This window comes from Meles meles, chromosome 7, assembly GCF_922984935.1.
Source record: "Meles meles chromosome 7, mMelMel3.1 paternal haplotype, whole genome shotgun sequence".
Taxonomy (NCBI): Eukaryota; Metazoa; Chordata; class Mammalia; order Carnivora; family Mustelidae; genus Meles; species Meles meles.
Genome location: NC_060072.1, coordinates 105,949,081 through 105,971,124, shown reverse-complemented (window position 1 = coordinate 105,971,124; position 22,044 = coordinate 105,949,081). Strand labels below are relative to the sequence as shown.

At 46.7% G+C, this 22,044-nt stretch overlaps 1 protein-coding gene across 1 annotated transcript in view; it reads right to left on the bottom strand.

Annotated features, from left to right (window-relative positions):
* ANO2 (anoctamin 2) overlaps positions 1–22,044 on the bottom strand; it is a 352,603-nt gene that overhangs the window by 219,754 nt on the left and 110,805 nt on the right. The window contains exons 7-9 of the mRNA XM_046012406.1: positions 20,525–20,576; positions 5,020–5,075; positions 3,988–4,029 (exon numbers count right to left, since the gene is read on the bottom strand). Coding sequence (XP_045868362.1) covers positions 3,988–4,029; positions 5,020–5,075; positions 20,525–20,576 — 150 coding nt within the window. The remainder of the gene's footprint in view (positions 1–3,987; positions 4,030–5,019; positions 5,076–20,524; positions 20,577–22,044) is intronic.

Sequence of the window (22,044 nt, the reverse complement as noted above, 5' to 3'; positions counted from 1 at the left end):
TATAAGAAACACCCTTTCTCAGTGTGCTGCCTTCTGAGCATGAAGCTGGATTTGGTCTGTCGCTGTGGATGAGGGGTGAGCCAAGAGACCTGAGTGAGCCTGGGGCAGAAGGGCTGGATGGGCACCGAGGACATCCCAGGGTAGCCCCTGCAAGGGACCTACAGACACAGAGCACCAGGCCTGGGAGTGTCACAGCCGTTAGGGCCCATGTGGCTATGACCCAGGCTGGCTCACACCTCCCTGCAGGGGTGGGCAGCACCGTAGACCCTTCCCCATCTCTATGAAATGTTCACTTGCACATACTCAGAAACCAAGGGGGTCACGCTAAAGCCCAGGCCGCAGGGTCCGAGAACAGACTAGCAGTCAGGGTAGAAGGCAGCGTGCTCTGGAGTCTCTGCCCCAGGGGGATGAGTATGGTGGAGTAAAATGCAGGAAGACATCCACAGTGTCTTGGAACAATCCCTTGAGAAATGGGCAGCGTCTAGAGCCTCCTAATGCAGCTTTTAGCAAACCCACTTTCTCCCTCAGAGCTATACCAGTGTCCTCTTCACGACTGGCCATGCCTGCGAATAGATTAGGGAAGGTCTGCCGCTCCCTCTCCATGGACAGTGCCTTATAGCAGAGGCCCTGGATATAATTCTAGACATGTCAGCCCTACCCCAAACCTCTACGGGGACCACCCCGCCTGATGGATCAGAGCATTCAAGCGGCCAGTTGGCTCCCTGGGGATCACACTTGACGGTGGGTCAGTGGGTTTAAGTATTTCATGAAACCATAAAGGAGCCCAACTGTGAAAACCATTCGCAATGCCAGAGAATGGCAAGATGTTTGCGACTCCTGGCTCTCTTGAAGGCCTCAGGCTCCTCGGAGAGCCAGACCCCAACAGGAAGAAAGATGCCCCCGACAGATGGCTGGTGATGGGACAGGGTGAACTGAATGGGAAAGAAAGGAATTCTACTCCCAGATCCTGTAATGACCTTTTCAGATTGTTGGCAAGTCACTTCGACTCTCTAGGCCTCCTCCATTAGCAAAATGAGGGCAGGAGGGGACACCTCAGGACCAAAGACGCTTCTAGTCACAAAAACAGAACTCTCTTTACACACCTTTTCATGGGGTCACTTTATAACCATCCACTAGAGAAGACAATCATCTGCAGAAGCTGGAAAACCCAAGGCCCGGGTTTCAACACTGCTAAAGAAAAGCACAGTCCAGTGATGGACCTTAGGGTCCCCTGTACTGGGTAAGGAAGCTGCACGGAGGGGCGGGGCTCAGGCAGCCCTCCGAAGATGCTTACAGTCACTTCCCTGCAATGCTTGAGAAAACCAGGCAGGTCTCGCTCATGAGGATTTAGGTGGCTACGGGCAGCGAGGGGAGACCCATCCACACCCACGCTGTTCCCTCTTCCTGCTGCTGTGCTTTCTAGAAAGGCGGAAAACCCCTGCTCTCCAGAGGCAGGGTGCGTCTTGTTAATTACCCTCCAGGAATGGGGAGAGAGAGACTTCCAGCCCCTAGCTGGAGCTGAGTCATCCAGACCGTACAAATGCACTAGGCAAGCTGGAAGGGAAGAAGACTGCACTCTCAGGGGCCCCCGGTCTTTCCTGGGATCTGCCCGGGAGGAGCCTGGGCCTCCAGGAGATCAGGGGAACAGGCACAAATTGCAGGGAAGAGTAAAGGAGGACATGTAGGTACTGGCATGATGGGCAACTTGGGATGCCCTTGCAAGTCACCTCTACAGGCCCCCAGAGGGGCAATCCCACGGCAGCTCCCGACCCTTCTCCACGCCCTGAGCAACAGATGTGAGGATTCTCCCTGGCACCCAACCAAAATCTGCTTGCAGTCCTCTCCAAGAACACTAGACTATTATAATGCAATTAAAACAGATCAATATGCTGCACGTATTCAGAGGTTTGGACTATTTCTTCACGAGGACCCTTTTAGGCCCCACCCATATACTGAAACTGCAGGAACAAAGCCAGCACTGTGCTGAGAATTCCCCTCGCCATACCTGAGATGCTCAGGAGCTGGCTGTATGGGGCTGGCTGGGGCTGCGGACGCCAGGGTTTTCATCCTGACTTGACAATCATTTTACAGCCACTGAAACCATCTCCTTACCTAGCTGGGAATCAGTTTTCCAACCCAAATGGATGGGGTGGGGTGGGGAGGGAATTTGCCCTCTCTCATGGATCTCCTCTCTCCCTATCCCAGGAAAGCCTATTTCCCTAACCATGACCCTGGCAGAGGAAAATAAGGACTGGCCAGCAAGCTGAAGGTAAACCCACAAGGAAGGAGCCTCCTGTCTTTCAAAGATATCTATGTGCCTTTCGACATCAACTCTAGGAAATATCCACCAAGGTACAGCTCCTTCCTAGCTGCTCTGTCCCTGCCTCCCAACGTCTACCCATTCTGCCAGTTCGGCTGTGCGCTGGGAAAAGTTCTATTGGCCTACACAAAACATTTCCTGGAAGGAAAAATTTCCATTACAAGATTGTGTTGTTAACAATAACACAACATCATTCCAAAGACAAATAAACATCTATTTCAGATGGTCTACAATTTGCTCTCCTCTGCCTCCGTGCAGATAACAGAGGTTTGGCTGATTTCTCCCCCGAGTTATTGTGTGTTCCTGGTCTGTGGAATGTTCCTGTAAAGTGCTCCACCTTGCGGGGCACCCACTCAGCAGGAGGACTCTTAGGTGGGCAGCAGTGGTGATCACCCTTTAAAGGGGAGGAACGTGGAAATGAAAGAGCGGGAGGACAGAAAACGGTTGGGGCGAGCTAGGTGAGATGTGAGGAGAAATGCTTCCTCCTTTTCCTTTAACTCTGATCCGGGACTTTTCAGGAAATTAAACACCGAGACTATTAGCATCAGATAGAAAACAGATGAGGTTAAGACATGGCAGTACTACAGCAGATTCCCTGGGCAGGCAGAGAGGGGACATGTGTAAGCAATCACAGCAGTATTTCTGGAAAAGACCTTTTATGTTTTTAATACTTAACACTTCATAACAGGGACTAATAGGCAGGATAAAAAGGAGGCTGCTCAAAAGGCAACTTGGGGGATGAATAATTTTCCAGACAACAGAGCAGGGGTGGGGGGGGGATCTCCTCGGGCTTCAATTCCTCAGCCCTCCTGCCCCTGCCCTCCCTCCTCTGCTTGCCAGAGTTGCTGATGGCTGGGAGAAGCTGGGTGGGAGAATGGCATGAAGGGGTTGACAGCCAGATGAGGCAGTCCCCACTAAAGAGGCAGGTGACGCTTAGAGTGCCATGTCATGGTGGGGGAGGGTGGTGAACCCATGCAGAAGAACCGGGGTCTGGGTGGTAGGCGAGGAGACAGAGGTAAGGGCAGGTGCTGTGACTGGCACAGGAGTGGTCCTTCCAAAGGGACTGTTCCCTCACTAACTGTAACCTCTGATTCCCAGCTGCCCACAGCACACTGAGCCTCCCTCTCCCTCAGGTTTCTATACCCCACTTGTCTGCCTCGAGGGTAAGAAGAATAAGTTAAAGATCATCCCCCACTCCGAGAAAAAACCACAACAGAATGGATAATAATACATTTTTAACAGGGATACTGGCTTGGGAGTCAGAAGCATTGCAAGTCTCCTCTCTGCTCACGGTGGCAGGGTCACTATGGGCAAGGTGCTACTCTGTGTCTCAGTCTCCCCACCTAGAAATGACAGGATTTGCACGCTCAGTTTTCTCAGTTGCAGCCCCCTGGTCATCGGGGGTGGGACAGCTGGAGACCTCAGAATGGTGAGCAGTGCTGGCCCTCCAGACAATAAATGCCCACAGCACCCCCACACACACACTGTCATGTCAGTGACCAGAAGTGGCCCCCACATTTCCAACCCCTGGAGGCCAAGGAGCTGTGAAGAACTGCTAAAAAATACGTAAGCAGGTAAACAGAACTTTCAGGACATTTGGAGCTAGTCCCACACCCACCCACGGTCCCCTGTGCCCCAGTGCTGCGTGCGGCCGCGGGCCAGCTTACCTTCCTATCATTCGTGTCGTCCCCTGGGCTGTCGTATTCACCCTGTAAGAGAGAAAGGAGTGCTGCTGCATAAAGCCAAAGGAATTATCAAAGCCAGAGCAAGGATTTTCTTTTCTATTCTCTGGCGTCATCCCTTTCTCTCATTCCCCTTTTGAGGAAAGTCAAAAGCACGCCATGGTAAGGAGCCAATATTCCGTGTTGTTAGGCAGCAACGCGTGCAGTGTTTCCTGTGGACAGCCTCTCACACAAAGATGCCCCCCTCCAATGCGTCCGCGATCAGCCTGTGCCTCCTCAGAGCAAAGGCAATGGCAGAGCCCGCGCCCAGTAGACCGTCCGACATCACCCTGGGCCACGGCACACTCCCCCAACCCCCGTACACAAGTGGCAGCACCAGACATCCTATCTGCCCACAGCAAAGCCATCAGTGGGGAGAGACTGCCATCTGGAAACTTCTTCGGGCACTCAGGGAACCCCCCGTCCTGGCAGCCTCATGTGGCATAACCGTGTAACCCACGCAAAGGAAGTGACCAGCCAGGGGCCAAAACTGCTGTGAGGGCATCTCATTCATGGGCCAGTTAAGTTCTTCATGAAGCATCCCGAAGAACATCACTGCCATTTCTAACACAGGGATGTTTCTAACACGACCCCCCATCAAGGAAAGCTTTCCTTACAGTCTCTCTGTCTTCTCTGCTTAACCAAACAAGAGTATAAGGAATTTTGAGAAATTTCACCACCTCCTCCTCTCTTCAGACACTTGCATGCCTCGTCAGCCTTCTCACACCACCTCCCAAAACCACCGCAGGGAGCACGGGGAATGCTCGCATCCAAACCAGTTTGCCACGGGGGCAATGCCAGGAGAGACAGTTGTCTCTGGGGAGATTACCGTGGGCCCTGAGGAGGCCAGAATCAGCCCAGGTATTTGAGCGGCTTGACTCCCTTCTGCCCTGCCTGGCATGCCTTCAGCCACCGTGTCACCTGAGGTACGCAATTGTTTGAAGACTGTGGGGAGCACACAGAGGAAAGGATACTCACGTCATGGAGAGGGTAGGCAGCCTCATAGATATTGTTTGCTATCAGAGAGTTAATGCCTGTGGAAGGAGGGAAGATGAAAAAGGTAACTGTAGGGCAGGGGTTTCTCAACTTAACCTCTGTCCATCAGGAAACATTATCCCCACCACCTCCCCAGCTGAGGCTTGCTGTGTGCTCCTCGTCACCCCCAGTCTAGAAGTTTCTGTGGAGCTTTAGATCTCAGCACAAGAATGATATTTGTATTTCCCAAATACAAAGTTATGGTCTAGGATCAAATGTGCTCTCTAACCTCACGTGCCCCTGTCTTCACACCCTCAGGACACCAGAGATACTCCATCACCAGCACCACAACTGTCCAGTGATACCACCTGTGTTCAGTGACAGTGCAGGAATGACCCTACAGATTACTGTCATTAGGATCAATAAAATTACGTCAGAGCATCCCACAGCATGTTCTCAGAACTCATTTCTGGTGCCTTCCTGTTCCTTCCCAGAGCAGTGTTTATCCCTGCCCATGGCATCCCTATCCCTGGACCATTAGTTGCCTAAGGTAGGGTGGCGCAGGGCAATGGTTCTCAAAATGTGGTCTGGGGAGCCCTGGGCATCCCCATGACCCCTTTCAGGCAGTTCACAAGGTCAAAACTAATTTTATAATAGCACTAGGACATTATTTGCTTTTTCCCTCCTATTCTTTCCTGAGTACAGAGTGGCATTTTGTGAATGGTATGGCATCACCCCCCCCCCCCCCGTCCGACAGCTAATGGAGTATGTGCTTATGGACCCTTGTGTTTTAAAATTTTCTCAGGGTTAATTTCCAATGCAATAAATATTGACGGACACAACCCAGTTAATAAACCAAAGTCCTTTGGATACTCTCAATAATTTTTAAAAATGCAAAGGGTTCTTGAGGCCACAAAATCTGAAAACCACACAAGAGATTCATGTTTTAATCCCAACAGTATTTTACACGATGTGCACAGAGCAGACCCTACTGGATATATGCTAAATCAGTCAATGACTCCATCCTGATAACTCCAGCACAGTCACAACAGAGAACCTTCGCCCAGCACGGAGGCAGTGTTGTTTACTTGTTTCATTCACAGCTTTATTCAGAGACTGTAAAACTGTACATCCTGACTCAGGGTAGTCTGTCCTGGGTCACCGGTTCCCATATGGGGGACATTATATCCCGCCAACCCCCACTACCATGGTCCCTACCATGCAAGGATGCACATGTAATCATGGAGAGGGAGGAGGAGGGGGGAGCTCTGGAACTCGGTGACTCCCCTTGCCTCAAACACACTTTCTGCCCTGAACCATTCTTTCCAGAGAGACTGCAGACAGTCGTGAGATGAGAAGAAAGCAAATTGGGTTTGGAGGGAAACATGTATCCCATACTAATGCTAAGTAATCTGTATTTGCACGGCTCTGGATAAATGACAAGGACGGATAACAATCTAGACAACATTTTCCACCTCCCCTTCCCAAGCGATACCCCACCCACATACTCAGAGACCACAGAGGCTCTCAAACAACTCTCTCTCCTCAAACCCGGCCCCTCTTCGCCTCATTTCTAGGGACACGGGATGCCAGCAAGACCGGCCATGGGCCCCACAGGGAAGCAGAGGCCCTTGGCAGACTGCAGGGGGCGCTCTCAGAAGGGACCACTCTTCCAGGGAGCTGGGAGCAGCAGCATTGCCAAGGGGCAAGTCCTTTCCCTATTTTAAGTTTCCTCCTTGGCATGAACATATACCATCTGAAATAACTCTGGGAGGTGGGGGGCGGGGAGAGCAGGGGGTGGGTAAAGGGAGTGTGGATGGGGGAAGGGTGCCCAGGGGCTGAATGAGTTGCAGATCTGTCTTACTCACAAGACTACAATTTCACTCTGAACATCATTAATCAGTTCAAGATCCGTAACCACAGCAATGCGAAGCCACCCTACAATAACCAAGGGGAGGGGTCCCGAGTCAGGAGAGGGGGTGGGGGCAGCCCGAAGCTACAAAAGGTCTGTCGATGGGGACAGAGGCTGAAGCACCACAGGCGGGGCGAGCTCTAACCCAGACCGTACCCTGCGCACTACCCCCCCAATCCCTGCACTCACACCCATGGTAGCCACAGCAGCAGCGTGTACCCTGAAGATAGTTCCCAAGCTCCATGGGGGAGAAAGTTAAACAGGTATGGAATTCTTGGTTTTGCTAGGCTCTGAGCACAGTAGCCAAGCACCTGACAGCATAAGCTGACAACCTGAATTCATGGGTCCTGCTGCCAGATCCTCAGAAGGATCGCAGATCACTGGAGGTCTAAAACACTCCACCTTGCATCTCAAATAAAGCTTCCTGCATACCACGTGCCTAGAAGAGCTCACTTCCCTTGTAGAATGTTGTCTGCCCGTTGTTTTGTGTGTCCCCTGAAAGTTCACAAGTGTCCCCTTCCCCCCTCAGCTGTATCTCTCGTGGCAGCTAGTTCACTGCTGGGAACACAGAAGGGATAAAGGCTGATAAATCATGCTAATATTACTGCACTCTCTCTTCCCATATATCCCAGGCACCCATTTCCTCACTCCCCCAATTTTCTATGGCAACCATTGCTGATGAAGAACCTTTAAACTTGGGTTGATTGGTCTGTTTCCTAGAGAAGAAGCACAACCAATGGTTCTTGGTCTTGGGGCCAACACAATTCATGTCCTCAAACCTGAGTTGTCCCAACCCAGATAAGCAGAGCCCCAAAATGCAGTGAGGGAATGTGCCTCTGTCCTCCAGGGTTGGATGCCTCCTTTTTACCAGATGGCATCATATGGGTGCTCTCAATCAGTGGCTGTTGTAGAGGGAGGGAACAGCACATAAAAGGAGGAAGAACAGGGAAGGGGGAAGGAGAGTTGAAAATAACTATTCATCCACAACTTCACCCAAGAATAGGAATTGCTCTGGCCTCTTGGGTCACCCACAGACTTCAGAAACCAACATCCTACCCCCAAACAAGCATGGAAATCAGTTTGAAAGAAGAAGAAAATAATCAAACGTTTTTTTAAATAAGAGTCTCTGCTTTGAAAACTGAAATTCTGAATTTTTTCCTTTCTTTTCAGCAAAAATGAGCTAATTGGTTCCATCGTGCCCCATCCATCTGGCCATAATGGCAAAGCTTTCTTCTTTAGGATCACATCTAGTCTTTCCTCTCTGCTCTAAACCCAGGGAGAGAGAAAGACCCAACTTCTCGTCCCACTGCCCCCAGAAGGGGAGCCAGGAAGAAGGAGAAAGCACAAAGGACACTGTCCTTTCCCTCTCCCCACAAAGAGAAGCAGTGTCTCAGCTCAGACATCTCACATCAGTGAGAAGCACCTCACTGATCCCTCGGGTCCCTTTAAGTCACTAGATCCTTCACATCTCTTGCTCTTAGAACTATAATCCCTAAAAGAAAAGGCTCATGCTTCTCCTCTGCCCTGTGCCAACCACAGTTCTACACAGCCTGACCTGGCCAGGCCTGGCAACATGGTTCCTTGGCACCCAGAGGGTCAGGGTAAAGGAACAGAGCAGGGTGGGCTCAGGCACCAGGCCCGTACCTGAAAACACACACTCAGAACACAAAACCCAAGGCCTAGCATTTAGCTTCCAAGACATCTCTGGTTTTCCCAGACACAAAGGATCAACCAAAGCATGGTTGATGGTCGTCCTCCCAAAGAGAGCCTCATTAAATCTACAAGAGCTGCTGGGTGACAGGGACGGCAGCTCTGGTCCCTCCAGGCCAAACTCAAAGGAAACTTTCATCCAGTGGGACAGGTACTTAGAGCAGTGGTGAACTCTTGAAAACCCATTTGGTTTTGATCCCCCCCCAGAACAGGGCCCAGTCCACCCGGCATTCTGCTTTCATCCTGTGCTCCAGCCGGACGTAAATCTAAACCAGAGGTCCCAGACGGTGCATTTAACAGAGACTATATTTACCCATCACCAAATTGTCTTGACATGCGCTTAATTATTTAAATGCCTTTAATCCCGAGCCTTTTCTTCTAACAAAATATAAACCAGTTCAGTTGGATGAATGATAAACCAGATGTTTACAACACACAACACAGTCTGGCTTCAGTCAAAATAATTAAGACATCGTCTCCTGAGTGGGGAGGAGAGATGCCCGAAGCGTACATTTGTTGAAATGCTCTGACACCGAAGTGTCTATGAAAATGTAGTTCCATCAATCTGTAATTTTCTGTCCATGAAGACGAAGCAATAACTTCCGTACAAAAGAAGTAGAAAAGGTGTCTCTCTCCCTCTGATGTGGTCAAGGGCTTGGCTTTCTCTCCACAGCGAAGTGCACTTTAAAGGCTTATAGGCAATGATATTGCAATAATGTTGTATGTACTTATCGTGGTGGGCACTGGACAATGTACAGAATCACTGAATCATGATGTTGTACACCTGAAACTAATATAACACTGTATGTTAATTACACTTTCATTTTTAGAAAGGCATTCCAGGATAAGATGAATTTGCAGGACCCTGATAGTTGACCTTAGATTACATTGACTAAGGAGGCATCATGGGGGCAAGCCAAGTTTCACTGGGCCAAGACTGCTCACACACTACCACCACCATGCAGAACCCAAACTCACAAATAAATCTGGTCTCTGAACACCATATGTGCCTTAGTTTGTAATCCCTCACTTCTGGGTAAATAAGAGGGAAAAGCTGGGTTACAGAAGAAATCCTCCCAATTACAAGTTAGACCATCAGCCAATGCCAATACACCCATACTTTTTGATAGTCGGTAACCCTTTCTTTGCCTTCTTATGCTTGTTTTTACCCTCCTGCCCATCTTTCTAGCAAAGGGGTGGGGAGAAGAAAGAGAGTCCCAGGGGCCCTACTGCTGGCTAGGACAAAAAGAGACTGAACTAAATGAACTAAATGCCCACATGACAAATGTTAGCAAAGTACTAGCAACAATCAAGCTCTTCACAGAGACATCTTGGTTGTCTTTGGATACTTCAGAAAACCAAGGGCCAAATCCCCAGAGGACAGAGTACACTGCACCATTCTTTCCATTCCCAGATGTCAGTAGGCCAAGAGGCCGGAGGCTGCCTGCCCATAATCAGCTTTATCTAACTTTAAAGTCCCTAAGAGTCCTCTGGATAGCCTGTTAAAACTGTAGCCCCTGGTGCCTTGCCCCTGCAGATTCTGATCCAGCAAATACGGTGTGGGGCCCAGGGAGCCAGGGCTTTCAGAGATGCACCAGGGGACTCAGATACCCACGAAGCACACCACACCTGAGCAATGTCACCCATGGCCACGGGAGAAGGAGCGAGGTAGGAGGGCATCTTTGCTCCCAACCACCCTGGCCAACAGTCCTGAATCCTCACCTTCCCTTCCACTGTCTACTCCCTTGTTCTTTGAGGTCCACAAACATTGTGCAATTCAAGTCCTGGCTATGGCCTGTGGACCTGCTCGCCGTGAATTTATAGGAAACCTAGTCCCTAGTCTCAGCCTAGCTGGTTCTTATGGAAAGGAGACTATGTTGCTCCTTTGAATCCAAGTTTACGAAATGCTGGAGCTGGAATTAGATGCTTCGAGCATACTGAGGGGTCCCTCTTTATGTTACAAGAGGAGAAAGAAATGGGCCCAGAGAGGAGCTGTGACTTGACCTACGGTTCTCAATTTGTTCATCCCGGACCTGAAATGCCACCTGCTTCTCAGCCTTGTTGGGTGTGTGCCTATCTTCTTTTGGCCCCTCCTAGATACACTCTCTCTCCTTCTCTATCTGACATGAATGGGCTCCCTTGCTCTCTGGTTTTCTACTGGGTTTGGCAGGCCAGAGGGGGATGGGACCCTCTGACCTCCTCCTTGAACAGCCACCTGCTCCTTTCCATGGGTCTCCTCTACTCTGCTCTGTCCATCCATGTTCCTTCCAGTAACCTCTCTCTCGCCTCATGGATCTACAGCTAGGAAGAGCTTTACTGCTGCTCATTCCAGGCATTCCCAACTCCCTGTCCCCACCTTTGGAAATGGTGTCTCAATATTCCCACCTTAAACTATCCTACTTTGATCATATCATTTGTTCCCGTTGGGACCGTGTTTCTCTGGAGTGGCTCCCATCATGTCTTCTTATTTGCTCTCCTTGTATGCGTCTCTCTGGCCGCACAGCCACGTGATGCCTTATTACCTCTTCTCCTCAAATGCTAATGTAAGCCCCACAAGAGCAGGGATTGGTGTGTGTTGTGTCTGGCTGATTCACTACTCTATCCCTTAGTTCTAGAACAGGAAGGACACATAGTAGGTGCTCAGTAAATACCCACTGAATAAATGAATGGATGTTATCCCGGGAAGACCTCAGCTTCCACCTCTTTGGGAAATCTTTCCCCGAAAGCCTCATCCATTTATTAATTTATTTTATTAATTAATTTAAAGAGCCAGGATACCTGGGATTTAAATCTGGCTCTAAATTTCTAATCTTGGGCAGCCTATTTATCTCTCCACCCTGAAATTGGCTAACCTCTGCTGACCCTCCTCTGTGTGGTAGGTTTCAAGGATTACATGAGAAATGAGTGTAGAAGTGTACTTGTGCAATGGGTCCTGATAGTTCTGGTTAGAGTAATACCTTATGTGTTCAGAGATCTCTTATCTGCTTATCTCAGGTCTCACCACGAAGAGCCCAGAAGAAAGAAAAAGTATGTAAATCTCACAAAACCCATTCCCTAATGTTGTAGACCCTCACCACAGCAGAATCCCACAGACCCCCCCCTCAGTGCATTTGCTCTCTCTCTCTTTATCCCAGATTCTCACAAGCTTGTTCTTCTGTCTCCCCGACAGCAAAAGCAAAACTGAAAGAGCAGAATTCAGAGACAGTGGTTACCAGAGTCAGAAATTCAAGATATCAGAGAGTGTGGGGCAACAACCCTAACAATACTTAGATGATTATTAAGGAAACATTTTAAAAACTTGTATTCTTAATGATGATCCTGAATCATCCAAAAAAAGGTTACATATGCATCTATCCAGAGAAGGTACCTTGATCTATCCTATATAAGAAAGCAGAGAATAGTACAAGAGATTTCAGAAAATTTCTGTATAAAAAGACATCGCTGAGGACCTCAAGAACTAAACCACTAACCCATACTCCCCTTTCACTTTGGTTCAAGGTCAAATTTGCAGCCCAACTGCAGAAACTACAGGGCCTTACGGTTTGAATATCTGTATTCTATTTTTTTCCCTTAGTTTTGGCATTCTATTTCAATTTGTGTTTTTCCTGGTTCTTATTTCTTTTTTTTTTCCATTTTATTTATTTTTTCAGTGTAACAGTATTCATTCTTTTTGCACAACACCCAGTGCTCCATGCAAAACGTGCCCTCCCCATTACCCACCACCTGTTCCCCCAACCTCCCACCCCTGACCCTTCAAAACCCTCAGGTTGCCCCAACCTCCCACCCCTGACCCTTCAAAACCCTCAGGTTGTTTTTCAGAGTCCATAGTCTCTTATGGTTCGCCTCCCCTCCCCAATGTCCATAGCCCGCTCCCCCTCTCCCAATCCCACCTCCCCCCAGCAACCCCCAGTTTGTTTTGTGAGATTAAGAGTCATTTATGGTTTGTCTCCCTCCCAATCCCATCTTGTTTCATTTACTCTTCTCATATCCCCCTACCCCCCCATGTTGCTTCTCCATGTCCTCATATCAGGGAGATCATATGATAGTTGTCTTTCTCCGATTGACTTATTTCACTAAGCATGATACCCTCTAGTTCCATCCACGTCGTCGCAAATGGCAAGATTTCATTTCTTTTGATGGCTGCATAGTATTCCATTGTGTATATATACCACATCTTCTTTATCCATTCATCTGTTGATGGACATCTAGGTTCTTTCCATAGTCTGGCTATTGTAGACATTGCTGCTATAAACATTCGGGTACACGTGCCCCTTCGGATCACTATGTTTGTATCTTTAGGGTAAATACCCAGTAGTGCAATTGCTGGGTCATAGGGTAGTTCTATTTTCAACATTTTGAGGAACCTCCATGCTGTTTTCCAGAGTGGTTGCACCAGCTTGCATTCCCACCAACAGTGGAGGAGGGTTCCCCTTTCTCCGCATCCTCGCCAGCATCTGTCATTTCCTGACTTGTTAATTTTAGCCATTCTGACTGGTGTGAGGTGATATCTCATTGTGGTTTTGATTTGTATTTCCCTGATGCTGAGTGACGTGGAGCACTTTTTCATGTGTCTGTTGGCCATCTGGATGTCTTCTTTGCAGAAATGTCTGTTCATGTCCTCTGCCCATTTCTTGATTGGATTGTTTGTTCTTTGGGTGTTGAGTTTGCTAAGTTCCTTATAGATTTTGGACACTAGCCCTTTATCTGATATGTCGTTTGCAAATATCTTCTCCCATTCTGTCAGTTGTCTTTTGGTTTTGTTAACTGTTTCCTTTGCTGTGCAAAAGCTTTTGATCTTGATGAAATCCCAAGAGTTCATTTTTGCCCTTGTTACCCTTGCCTTTGCCGATGTTCCCAGGAAGATGTTGCTGCGGCTGAGGTCGAAGAGGTTGCTGCCTGTGTTCTCCTCAAGGATTTTGATGGATTCCTTTCTCACATTGAGGTCCTTCATCCATTTGGAGTCTATTTTCGTGTGTGGCATAAGGAAGGGGTCCAATTTCATTTTTCTGCATGTGGCTGTCCAATTTTCCCAGCACCATTTATTGAAGAGGCTGTCTTTTTTCCATTAGACATCCTTTCCTGCTTTGTCGAAGATTAGTTGACCATAGAGTTGAGGGTCTATTTCTGGGCTCTCTATTCTGTTCCACTGATCTATGTGTCTGTTTTTGTGCCAGTACCATGCTGTCTTGATGATGACGGCTTTGTAATAGAGCTTGAAGTCCGGAATTGTGATGCCACCAACCTTGCCTTTCTTTTTCAATATTCCTTTGGCTATTCGAGGTCTTTTCTGGTTCCATATAAATTTGAGGATTATTTGTTCCATTTCTTTGAAAAAAATGGATGGTATTTTGATAGGGATTGCATTAAATGTGTAGATTGCTTTAGGTAGCATAGACATTTTCACAATATTTATTCTTCCAATCCAGGAGCAAGGAACATTTTTCCATTTTTTTGTGTCTTCCTCAATTTCTTTCATGAGTACTTTATAATTTTCTGTGTATAGATTCTTAGTCTCTTTGGTTAGGTTTATTCCTAGGTATCTTATAGTTTTGGGTACAATTGTAAATGGGATTGACTCCTTAATTTCTCTTTCTTCAGTCTTGTTGTTGGTGTACAGAAATGCAACTGATTTCTGTGCATTGATTTTATATCCTGACACTTTACTGAATTCCTGGACAAGTTCTAGCAGTTTTGGAGTGGAGTCTTTTGGGTTTTCCACATATAGTATCATATCATCTGCGAAGAGTGATAGTTTGACTTCTTCTTTGCCAATTTGGATGCCTTTAATTTCTTTTTGTTGTCTGATTGCTGAGGCTAGGACTTCTAGTACTATGTTGAATAGCAGTGGTGATAATGGACATCCCTGCCGTGTTCCTGACCTTAACGGAAAAGCTTTCAGTTTTTCTCCATTGAGAATGATATTTGCGGTGGGTTTTTCATAGATGGCTTTGATAATATTGAGGTATGTGCCCTCTATCCCCACATTTTGAAGAGTTTTGATCAGGAAGGGATGCTGTACTTTGTCAAATGCTTTTTCAGCATCTATTGAGAGTATCATATGGTTCTTGTTCTTTCTTTTATTAATGTGTTCTATCACATTGATTGATTTGCGGATGTTGAACCAACCCTGCAGCCCTGGAATAAATCCCACTTGATCGTGGTGGATAATCCTTTTAATGTACTGTTGAATCCTATTGGCTAGTATTTTGGCGAGAATTTTTGCGTCTGTGTTCATCAAGGATATTGGTCTGTAGTTCTCTTTTTTGGTGGGATCCTTGTCTGGTTTTGGGATCAAGGGGATGCTGGCCTCATAAAATGAGTTTGGAAGTTTTCCTTCCGTTTCTATTTTTTGGAACAGTTTCAAGAGAATAGGAATTAGTTCTTCTTTAAATGTTTGGTAGAATTCCCCTGGGAAGCCATCTGGCCCTGGGCTTTTGTTTGTTTGGAGATTTTTGATGACTGTTTCAATCTCCTTACTGGTTATGGGCCTGTTCAGGTTTTCTATTTCTTCCTGGTTCAGTTGTGGTAGTTTATATGTCTCTAGGAATGCATCCATTTCTTCCAGATTGTCCAATTTGTTGGCGTAGAGTTGCTCATAGTATGTTCTTATAATTGTCTGTATTTCTTTGGTGTTAGTTGTGATCTCTCCTCTTTCATTCATGATTTTATTGATTTGGGTCCTTTCTCTTTTCTTTTTGATGAGTCTGGCCAGGGGTTTATCAATCTTATTGATTCTTTCAAAGATCCTGGTTCTTATTTCTTAATTTATTTATATTATGCTGTTTTATTGTTTTTCTTGTAAGCCACCTCAGAAATTTTGTGGAACAAGACAGGAATATAAATAATCCCACACATGCGACTTATATACAGCTTCATGCTTTGCAAAAGTAGGCACTCAGATATATGTATTTTCCACAATGAAAAACAAAGTGATAATACTGAATAAATGGAAGTATTTCCAAATTATCATTATCTTTCGTATATTTTCCATCTTCGATTCTAATCTTTCTTTATGTTCACTATCTTCTAATTCCCTTCATAACATAACCCAGTGTACATAATTTGTACACTGGCAAAGGGAATAAAGCTTTGTAATCTGGCCACAATAATGACCATATTAAAGGTAATTCCCGGGCTAAAGGATCAACAAAAATACCTTAGAAAACAATGCCAAGCACTGTTCTCCCTTTTTCTCTTCTTTTTTATGAGGCAACAATCCTCTGGAGGAATCCAACTCAATTCTAGCCATTTGTGTTTCTCTATAAAAACAGAGAGAAAGGCAATAAAATCAAAATTTACCCCATGGCTCAAAGGGCCATGTTATCTTGAGGCCTCTGAGTGTCATTACATTCCTTAGTTTTTCTGATCTTCTAAGTAAGATGGTACATTGGCCAAAGATTTTAGGGGGAGCTTCACTTTCCTAGACAGAAGACAAACAACTTGAAAATCAGCCTCAGGGCTCTCTTCCACTGGGAATCAGAGAATTTCAGTCACATGTCCCTTGTTACAAACCCAGTAATGGTTACAAACCCATTGGCAGCTACTGTTGAACACATTATCGGTGGGGTTTAGGGCTTCAATGAATGGATCTGTTGGCAGGCGGGGTGGGGGGTGGTGGTGCACAAACATTAAGTCCATAACAATATGTAACTATTAAAGGGTTGGGATTTTATCTAAGTGAAATGTGGATCTATTTTACCATTTCAAGCAGACCAGTGAAATGACCAGATTTGCATTTTTAAAAGCTCATATAGGCTGTTACATTATGGCATGGATTAAAAATGGACAGAACTGGGGCTAAGAAGACCTCTTAGTGGCTGGGATAGTAAATTCAGGTAAAAAACAAAATACAGTTGATGTAGAGTAGGATAATGGCTGTAAACACCCATTTCAGACATGTTCACAAGATCAACCCAACAACACTGTTATTGTTTCTGGCTTGTGAAATGAAGTACCAGAGTTCACTGAAATTTGGGGTACATGGATGGGACTGGGTTGTCCCCCCAAAAGGAAATCTGTATTTTTTTGTTTACACTGGGGTTGAGGTTCTTTCAGAGGATCTGCATGAGATATCGAGTCTGTTGTCAGATAATTCTGAGAATCTACAGAAAAAAAAAAATCATTCATCACTTGATTTGTATCATTCCCATGCATAAAGCACAGAAATCAACAAGGGAATTTTAAAATGTATTGTGCAGTGAGTTGTGTACTTCAGGTTTAACTTACATTAGAATGGCACTAAGGAAGAGGCTTTATGATGTGTTAGCCTCAGTGTTCCCTCATTTTACTCATCATTTTATAAGTGCAGGAAAACTGAGGCTAATGGACACCCCAGAGCCTACTAAAACCTAACTGAATTAAATGGAGATAGAACTTGAACTCACCATGTTTCTCTGCCGAGGTCCCTGCCGAGATCCTACCTTGGTGTTTAGGATCTCAGGTTCAATACATGTCCACAAAAGGTAGGCTTTCCCTTCTAATTCAAGTGCCTCTAAATTGGTGGCCGGATAACTATTGCTTCTGTAGTAACAGACTTTAAAGACTCAACCTAATTCCACCCCTGGTTCACAGCATCCCAAAGGGAATGGAAATGAGATTTGGAGCAAAGAAACCCAAGCTGTAGACCCAGTTCTGATAGTGATTCAGTATGTGACCCTGGACAAGTCACATGTCTTCTCTGTCCCCATTTGTAGAATTACTGACATCCCAACTTTCCCCTGAGCTACAAAGTGAGTATTAAATCATTTATCTTGATACTCAGACATAAGCATAGAAGTAATTACTTCCACCTCTGTGTTCTCTCTGCACTCTGGACATGTCTCCATAGTTGTACCTAGCAGATTATCTCATAATTATTTATTTACATGTCTGTCTGCATGGCAAGACTAAGAGCCCCTCAAGGCTAGAAATTAGGTCAAATTCATCTTAGCATCTCTCCATTTCTGTAATATCATTTGATACCTAGAAGATGCTCAATAAATGTTTTCAGGATGTCAAAAAAGGAAGAAGTTTTGGAAAGCTACTCAACAGCAACAAAATCCTGAAGATGTTTGATTTGAGACATCACCAAAAAACTTAGATCTTCAAAGGAAAAAAAAAAAAAAAACACAAAACTTTCAGCGTTAAAGCAGAGGGTCCTTAATGGCCTTTCAACAACCCAGAGACTGTCTCAAAATAAATTTCAGTTTTTCAGGATTTTCCAGATTATAAAAAAAAACAGTTCTGTACTTAATCTTCTCAAAGACTCTGCAAGATAGTGTTATTATCTCCACTTGACATCAAAGGAAACTGACTTGCAGAGAAGTTGAGCCATTTGTCCATGGACACGATTACCAGCTAGGCATGTTTAATTAACTCACTAAACTGACAGAGCAGAATGTGCAAGGCAGACAGCTAACTGCACTGGGGCATCGAAGATGATCCAGACACACCTCAAGGAGTGTTTGGGAGTCTAAGCCATGCACATAGCAATTAGCAAGAAAGACAATGAGTTTGGTGGGAATGCCAAGGAGAGGGCATTGGGAGAAACTGTGAGACAGCCATGTCTGGTCTGGGGAGGGACATGGGGGAGATGAAGAAAGGACATTCAGGTGAAGGGAACTGTGTGAGTATAAACAGAGAAGATGGTGGTGGTCAGGTCAACAGGAAGAGAAATGGGAGAGAGAGGGAATCCAATAGAAATGGACATTTGTTATATTGATTTTAAGGTTCTGTTGAATATCTCAGTGGAGATATCCATCTCGCAGCTGGAAATGTTGGGCTGGAACTGGTGAGAAAAGGGCGAAATAGAAATACATGGTTGCCAGAGGTGCCTGACCATTGTGCCAGAGGTGCCAGTTCAGTCAGTTAAGAGTTTGACTCTTGGTTTTGGCTCCGCTCATGATCTCAGGGCCACGGGATCTATGCTGCAGGATGCTCTGCACTCAGCAGAGAGTCTGACTGAGATTCTCTCCCTTCCTTTCCCCCTCCCCACCAAGTGCACTTTCTCTCATGCTCTCTCTTTCAAATAAATATATAAATCTTGAAAGAGAAAGGAAATACATGGTTGCTAGTCATCTGTATAGACAGAAAGTAAGGAGGCCATGGGAATATGGAGAAGAAAACATCTAAAATCTAGAAGAAGGAAGAATCTAGAAGAAGGAAGAAGAACCAAAGAAAGTGTGGTCCAGGAGGCAGAAACAGAATGGCAGAAGATTAGCATTGCAGTAGCACCTTCCTGGATATCAACTCTCAGAAGACGGGGGATGGTACAGAAGGTTTGGAAAGACGTAAGAGGCTAAGAAAGATGAAGACTAAGGAAAAGGCCATGAACTGTGGGAAGTAGGAGGTCACATATGATACCTGAAGGAGCAGATTTGGTCCAGTGGGGGTGGTGTGACAGGATAAAAGGCAGATTAATGGAACTGAGGAGTGAACTGGTCAAGAAGTGAGACAAATTCAAGAATTCTGATAGAAGCCATGAGAAAATACAAAATATACTCTAAGATCTCTTGATTCCTCTGGTTGTCCTTGTAACAAAGGACAAATGGCTGCTCTAAGGGAGGGTTCCAGTCTGTTCCACGGAATCGAGCTGGGCTAATTAGTTACCTTCCTCATTCATGTCCTGGCCTCATCAGCACCATGGTCCAGACAAATAACATCACACAGAAGACCTGACTTTTAGAATTGGAGTGTTACCTGTAATTCAGTAGCAAGACGAATACGTCAAAGCAAACAGTCATACATATAGCGCCCCCTTGAGAAGTTCTGTGCTATACTAAAAGCCCTGTCACTACATAAAACCCATTCTGGTTCCTTCTTCAGTATCATTCTCTTGGTAGTGAGGCATCTTATGAGTCCCCCCCACTCAAACTCTCCAATATTAGCCATTATTATCATTATTATCATTGCCTCTCAATGACTTTGGACTCTGTAACTCAAAGCTGCCTCAAAAGCCAAAGATTTGGCACCCCAGAATGTATTCCAAAGGACTTTCTCTCAAAGGTTTCAAAAGCCATTCTGAGTGACGGTAACACTGTTAGAAAGCGCTCAGCCTGCAGAGTGATTCCTGTGGAAAAGCCACGTGCTTGTGCTTAAAAGCTCCCATGTTTACCTCAGCCATTATGTGTGTCTTCTGCAAAGTCCGCCAACATCAGTCGGCCTGCCTTTTGGGCCCCCAAATGCTGACATTCCTGCTGCAAAGACTAATATCCTCAAATTTCAAAAACAAACCACCAAGGGAACAGAAACAGCCACATTCTGGTGACTGGAACGCTGAACTCAGGAGCCACACATTCCGACTAACGTGTGGCCTCGGACAAGTCACTCACCCTGTGGGAGGCCACGTCTTTCACACATAAAGGAGGAGGCTACACTAATGGGCCTCTGAGATGCCTCATTTTTTTTTTAATTTATTTATATCACAGAGAGGGGAGGGGCACAAGCAGGGGGAGTGGCAGACAGAGGGAGAGGGAGAAGCAGGCTCCCAGGGGACTTGATCCCAGGACCCTGGGATCATGACTGGAGCCAAAGGCAGACACTTAACTGACTGAGCCACACAGGAGCCCCTGCCTCTCTTCTTACGAAATAAGTAACTCCTGTCATGTTTGGGTGAGTGTGAAAAACTTTCAGAGACTGTGGAGACAGGGATGGATGAAGGTCTGAGAGAAGTCACCACAACCCAAGGAGAACCGTGCCCCCATGAAATGGGGCACTGCTGCTCCCAGAGAGCAAGCAGGACTTCTGGCCCTGAGAGAAGCAGCCTCCCCTCCTCTGTGGGGGCCGGTTGTTTGTTTTGTTCTTTGCTGCCCAACACCGCCCCCACAGGGAGCCACTGAAAGGACAGCTCTGGCCCCCTGGGCAGCCCATCACCACCACCAGCCCAGGGGCAGGGGAGGGGGTCCTTACCCATCGTGTTGTTGGCTCGAGAACAGGCTGTGCGCTTTAGGATCTCGTGCACCTAAGACGGACAACAGCAGGGCTGTGAGCGCCATGACCATGCGTGTCACCACACAAGGTTGGGCAGTGGACCAGGCAGCTGGACCCGCTTCCAGGGAGGGGGAAGCCAAGCATGTGCCAAGCTCGTGCCTGGTCTGTCAAACCCACTCAGACTTGAGTGCTTTGAGGAAACAAGAATCTAAGCCCCTCACACACACTCCCCCCTTCGCCCCACCCTGAAAAAATAAAGAACGGCTATAAATTGACTGCAGTTACAGGAGGTAAGGAAAACACAGCAGGGAGCCCAGACCCACATGCCTCTGGAGGGCCAGGGAGGAAGTGCCTGGGCCAGACTGGGGAAGGAGAAGAAGAGACGGTCCTCTCCACCAGCCCTGATTGCTGCCACGCTGGGGAAAGCACAGGACAAGAAGGCCACCGAATCCAGTTCCAGTGCTGGCTTCTAGCCAAGGGGTCCTGAGTGAGCTGTCTGTGGACCCTGACGGTCCACGGCCTTCTCTGTAACGGAGCTGACTCACAGAGCTGCTTCAAGAAACCATGAACCTGCTTTGTAAACTAAAAAAGGACCACCTACATCTTGCTCATTGTTACTATTATTTCTCTGGTTTTTCTCCGAGTCTTCATCTCATCTCCCCAGTCAGACACTTCCTCAAGACGCCACCGCTCAGAGCACTTCTGGGGCACAGGGCAGGCCACCAGCTCAACAGCCACGGCATGCCTAAACCAGCTGAACAAAGCCCTGGACACAGGGCTTGCAGGGGACTGCCTGTCACCTAGGAGGGAGGGCTGCTGGGTCGTCCCTGCAGAGGCAACAGGGACACAGGTAAACCTGTTGGCCAACTGGTGCCCTCCAGTGGGTTCCAAGCCTGAGCCAGGCTAAGAAGACATGCCAAGCAAGGCAGTCTGCTCTGGGACAAATGGCTGGGGTGCTTAGGAACCCACAGGGAAGGGGCTTGGGATGACGTTTACAGATGTGAACACAGTCCTCAGACAGAAGTCCAGGGCAGAGTAGACCCCAAGACAAAAGTTGAAGGGTTTTTTCTTCCCCTTCTCAACCATGTGGGGTAGACTAGAGAAAGGGAGAATCTTCTAGAATGAGAGCTGAATGAGAGAAGTGTGTTCCTCCATCATCATTCACACTCCCATCTTCTAGCCACAGACCTAGAGGGAGTGGGAAATAAATAACTTCCAGCAGTATGGGGCCCAGAATGTTTAATTCACTTGTAATACTGTGCAGTAATTCAACAACAATAATAATTAGGAGCAGCATTTATATGGCATTGTACTATTTTATAAGTACTCTGCAATTATTTGGTAAACTCCACAACACCCTATAACTCCCCCGCAGACATGAGACCCAAGCCACAGGGAGATTTAAATGGCTTATAATAGCATCAACCAAAAAATGGGAAGTTTATGCCTTTTTCCATAGGATGATAAAAGAAATCATGTGCCCATTTTAAACCTTCCTA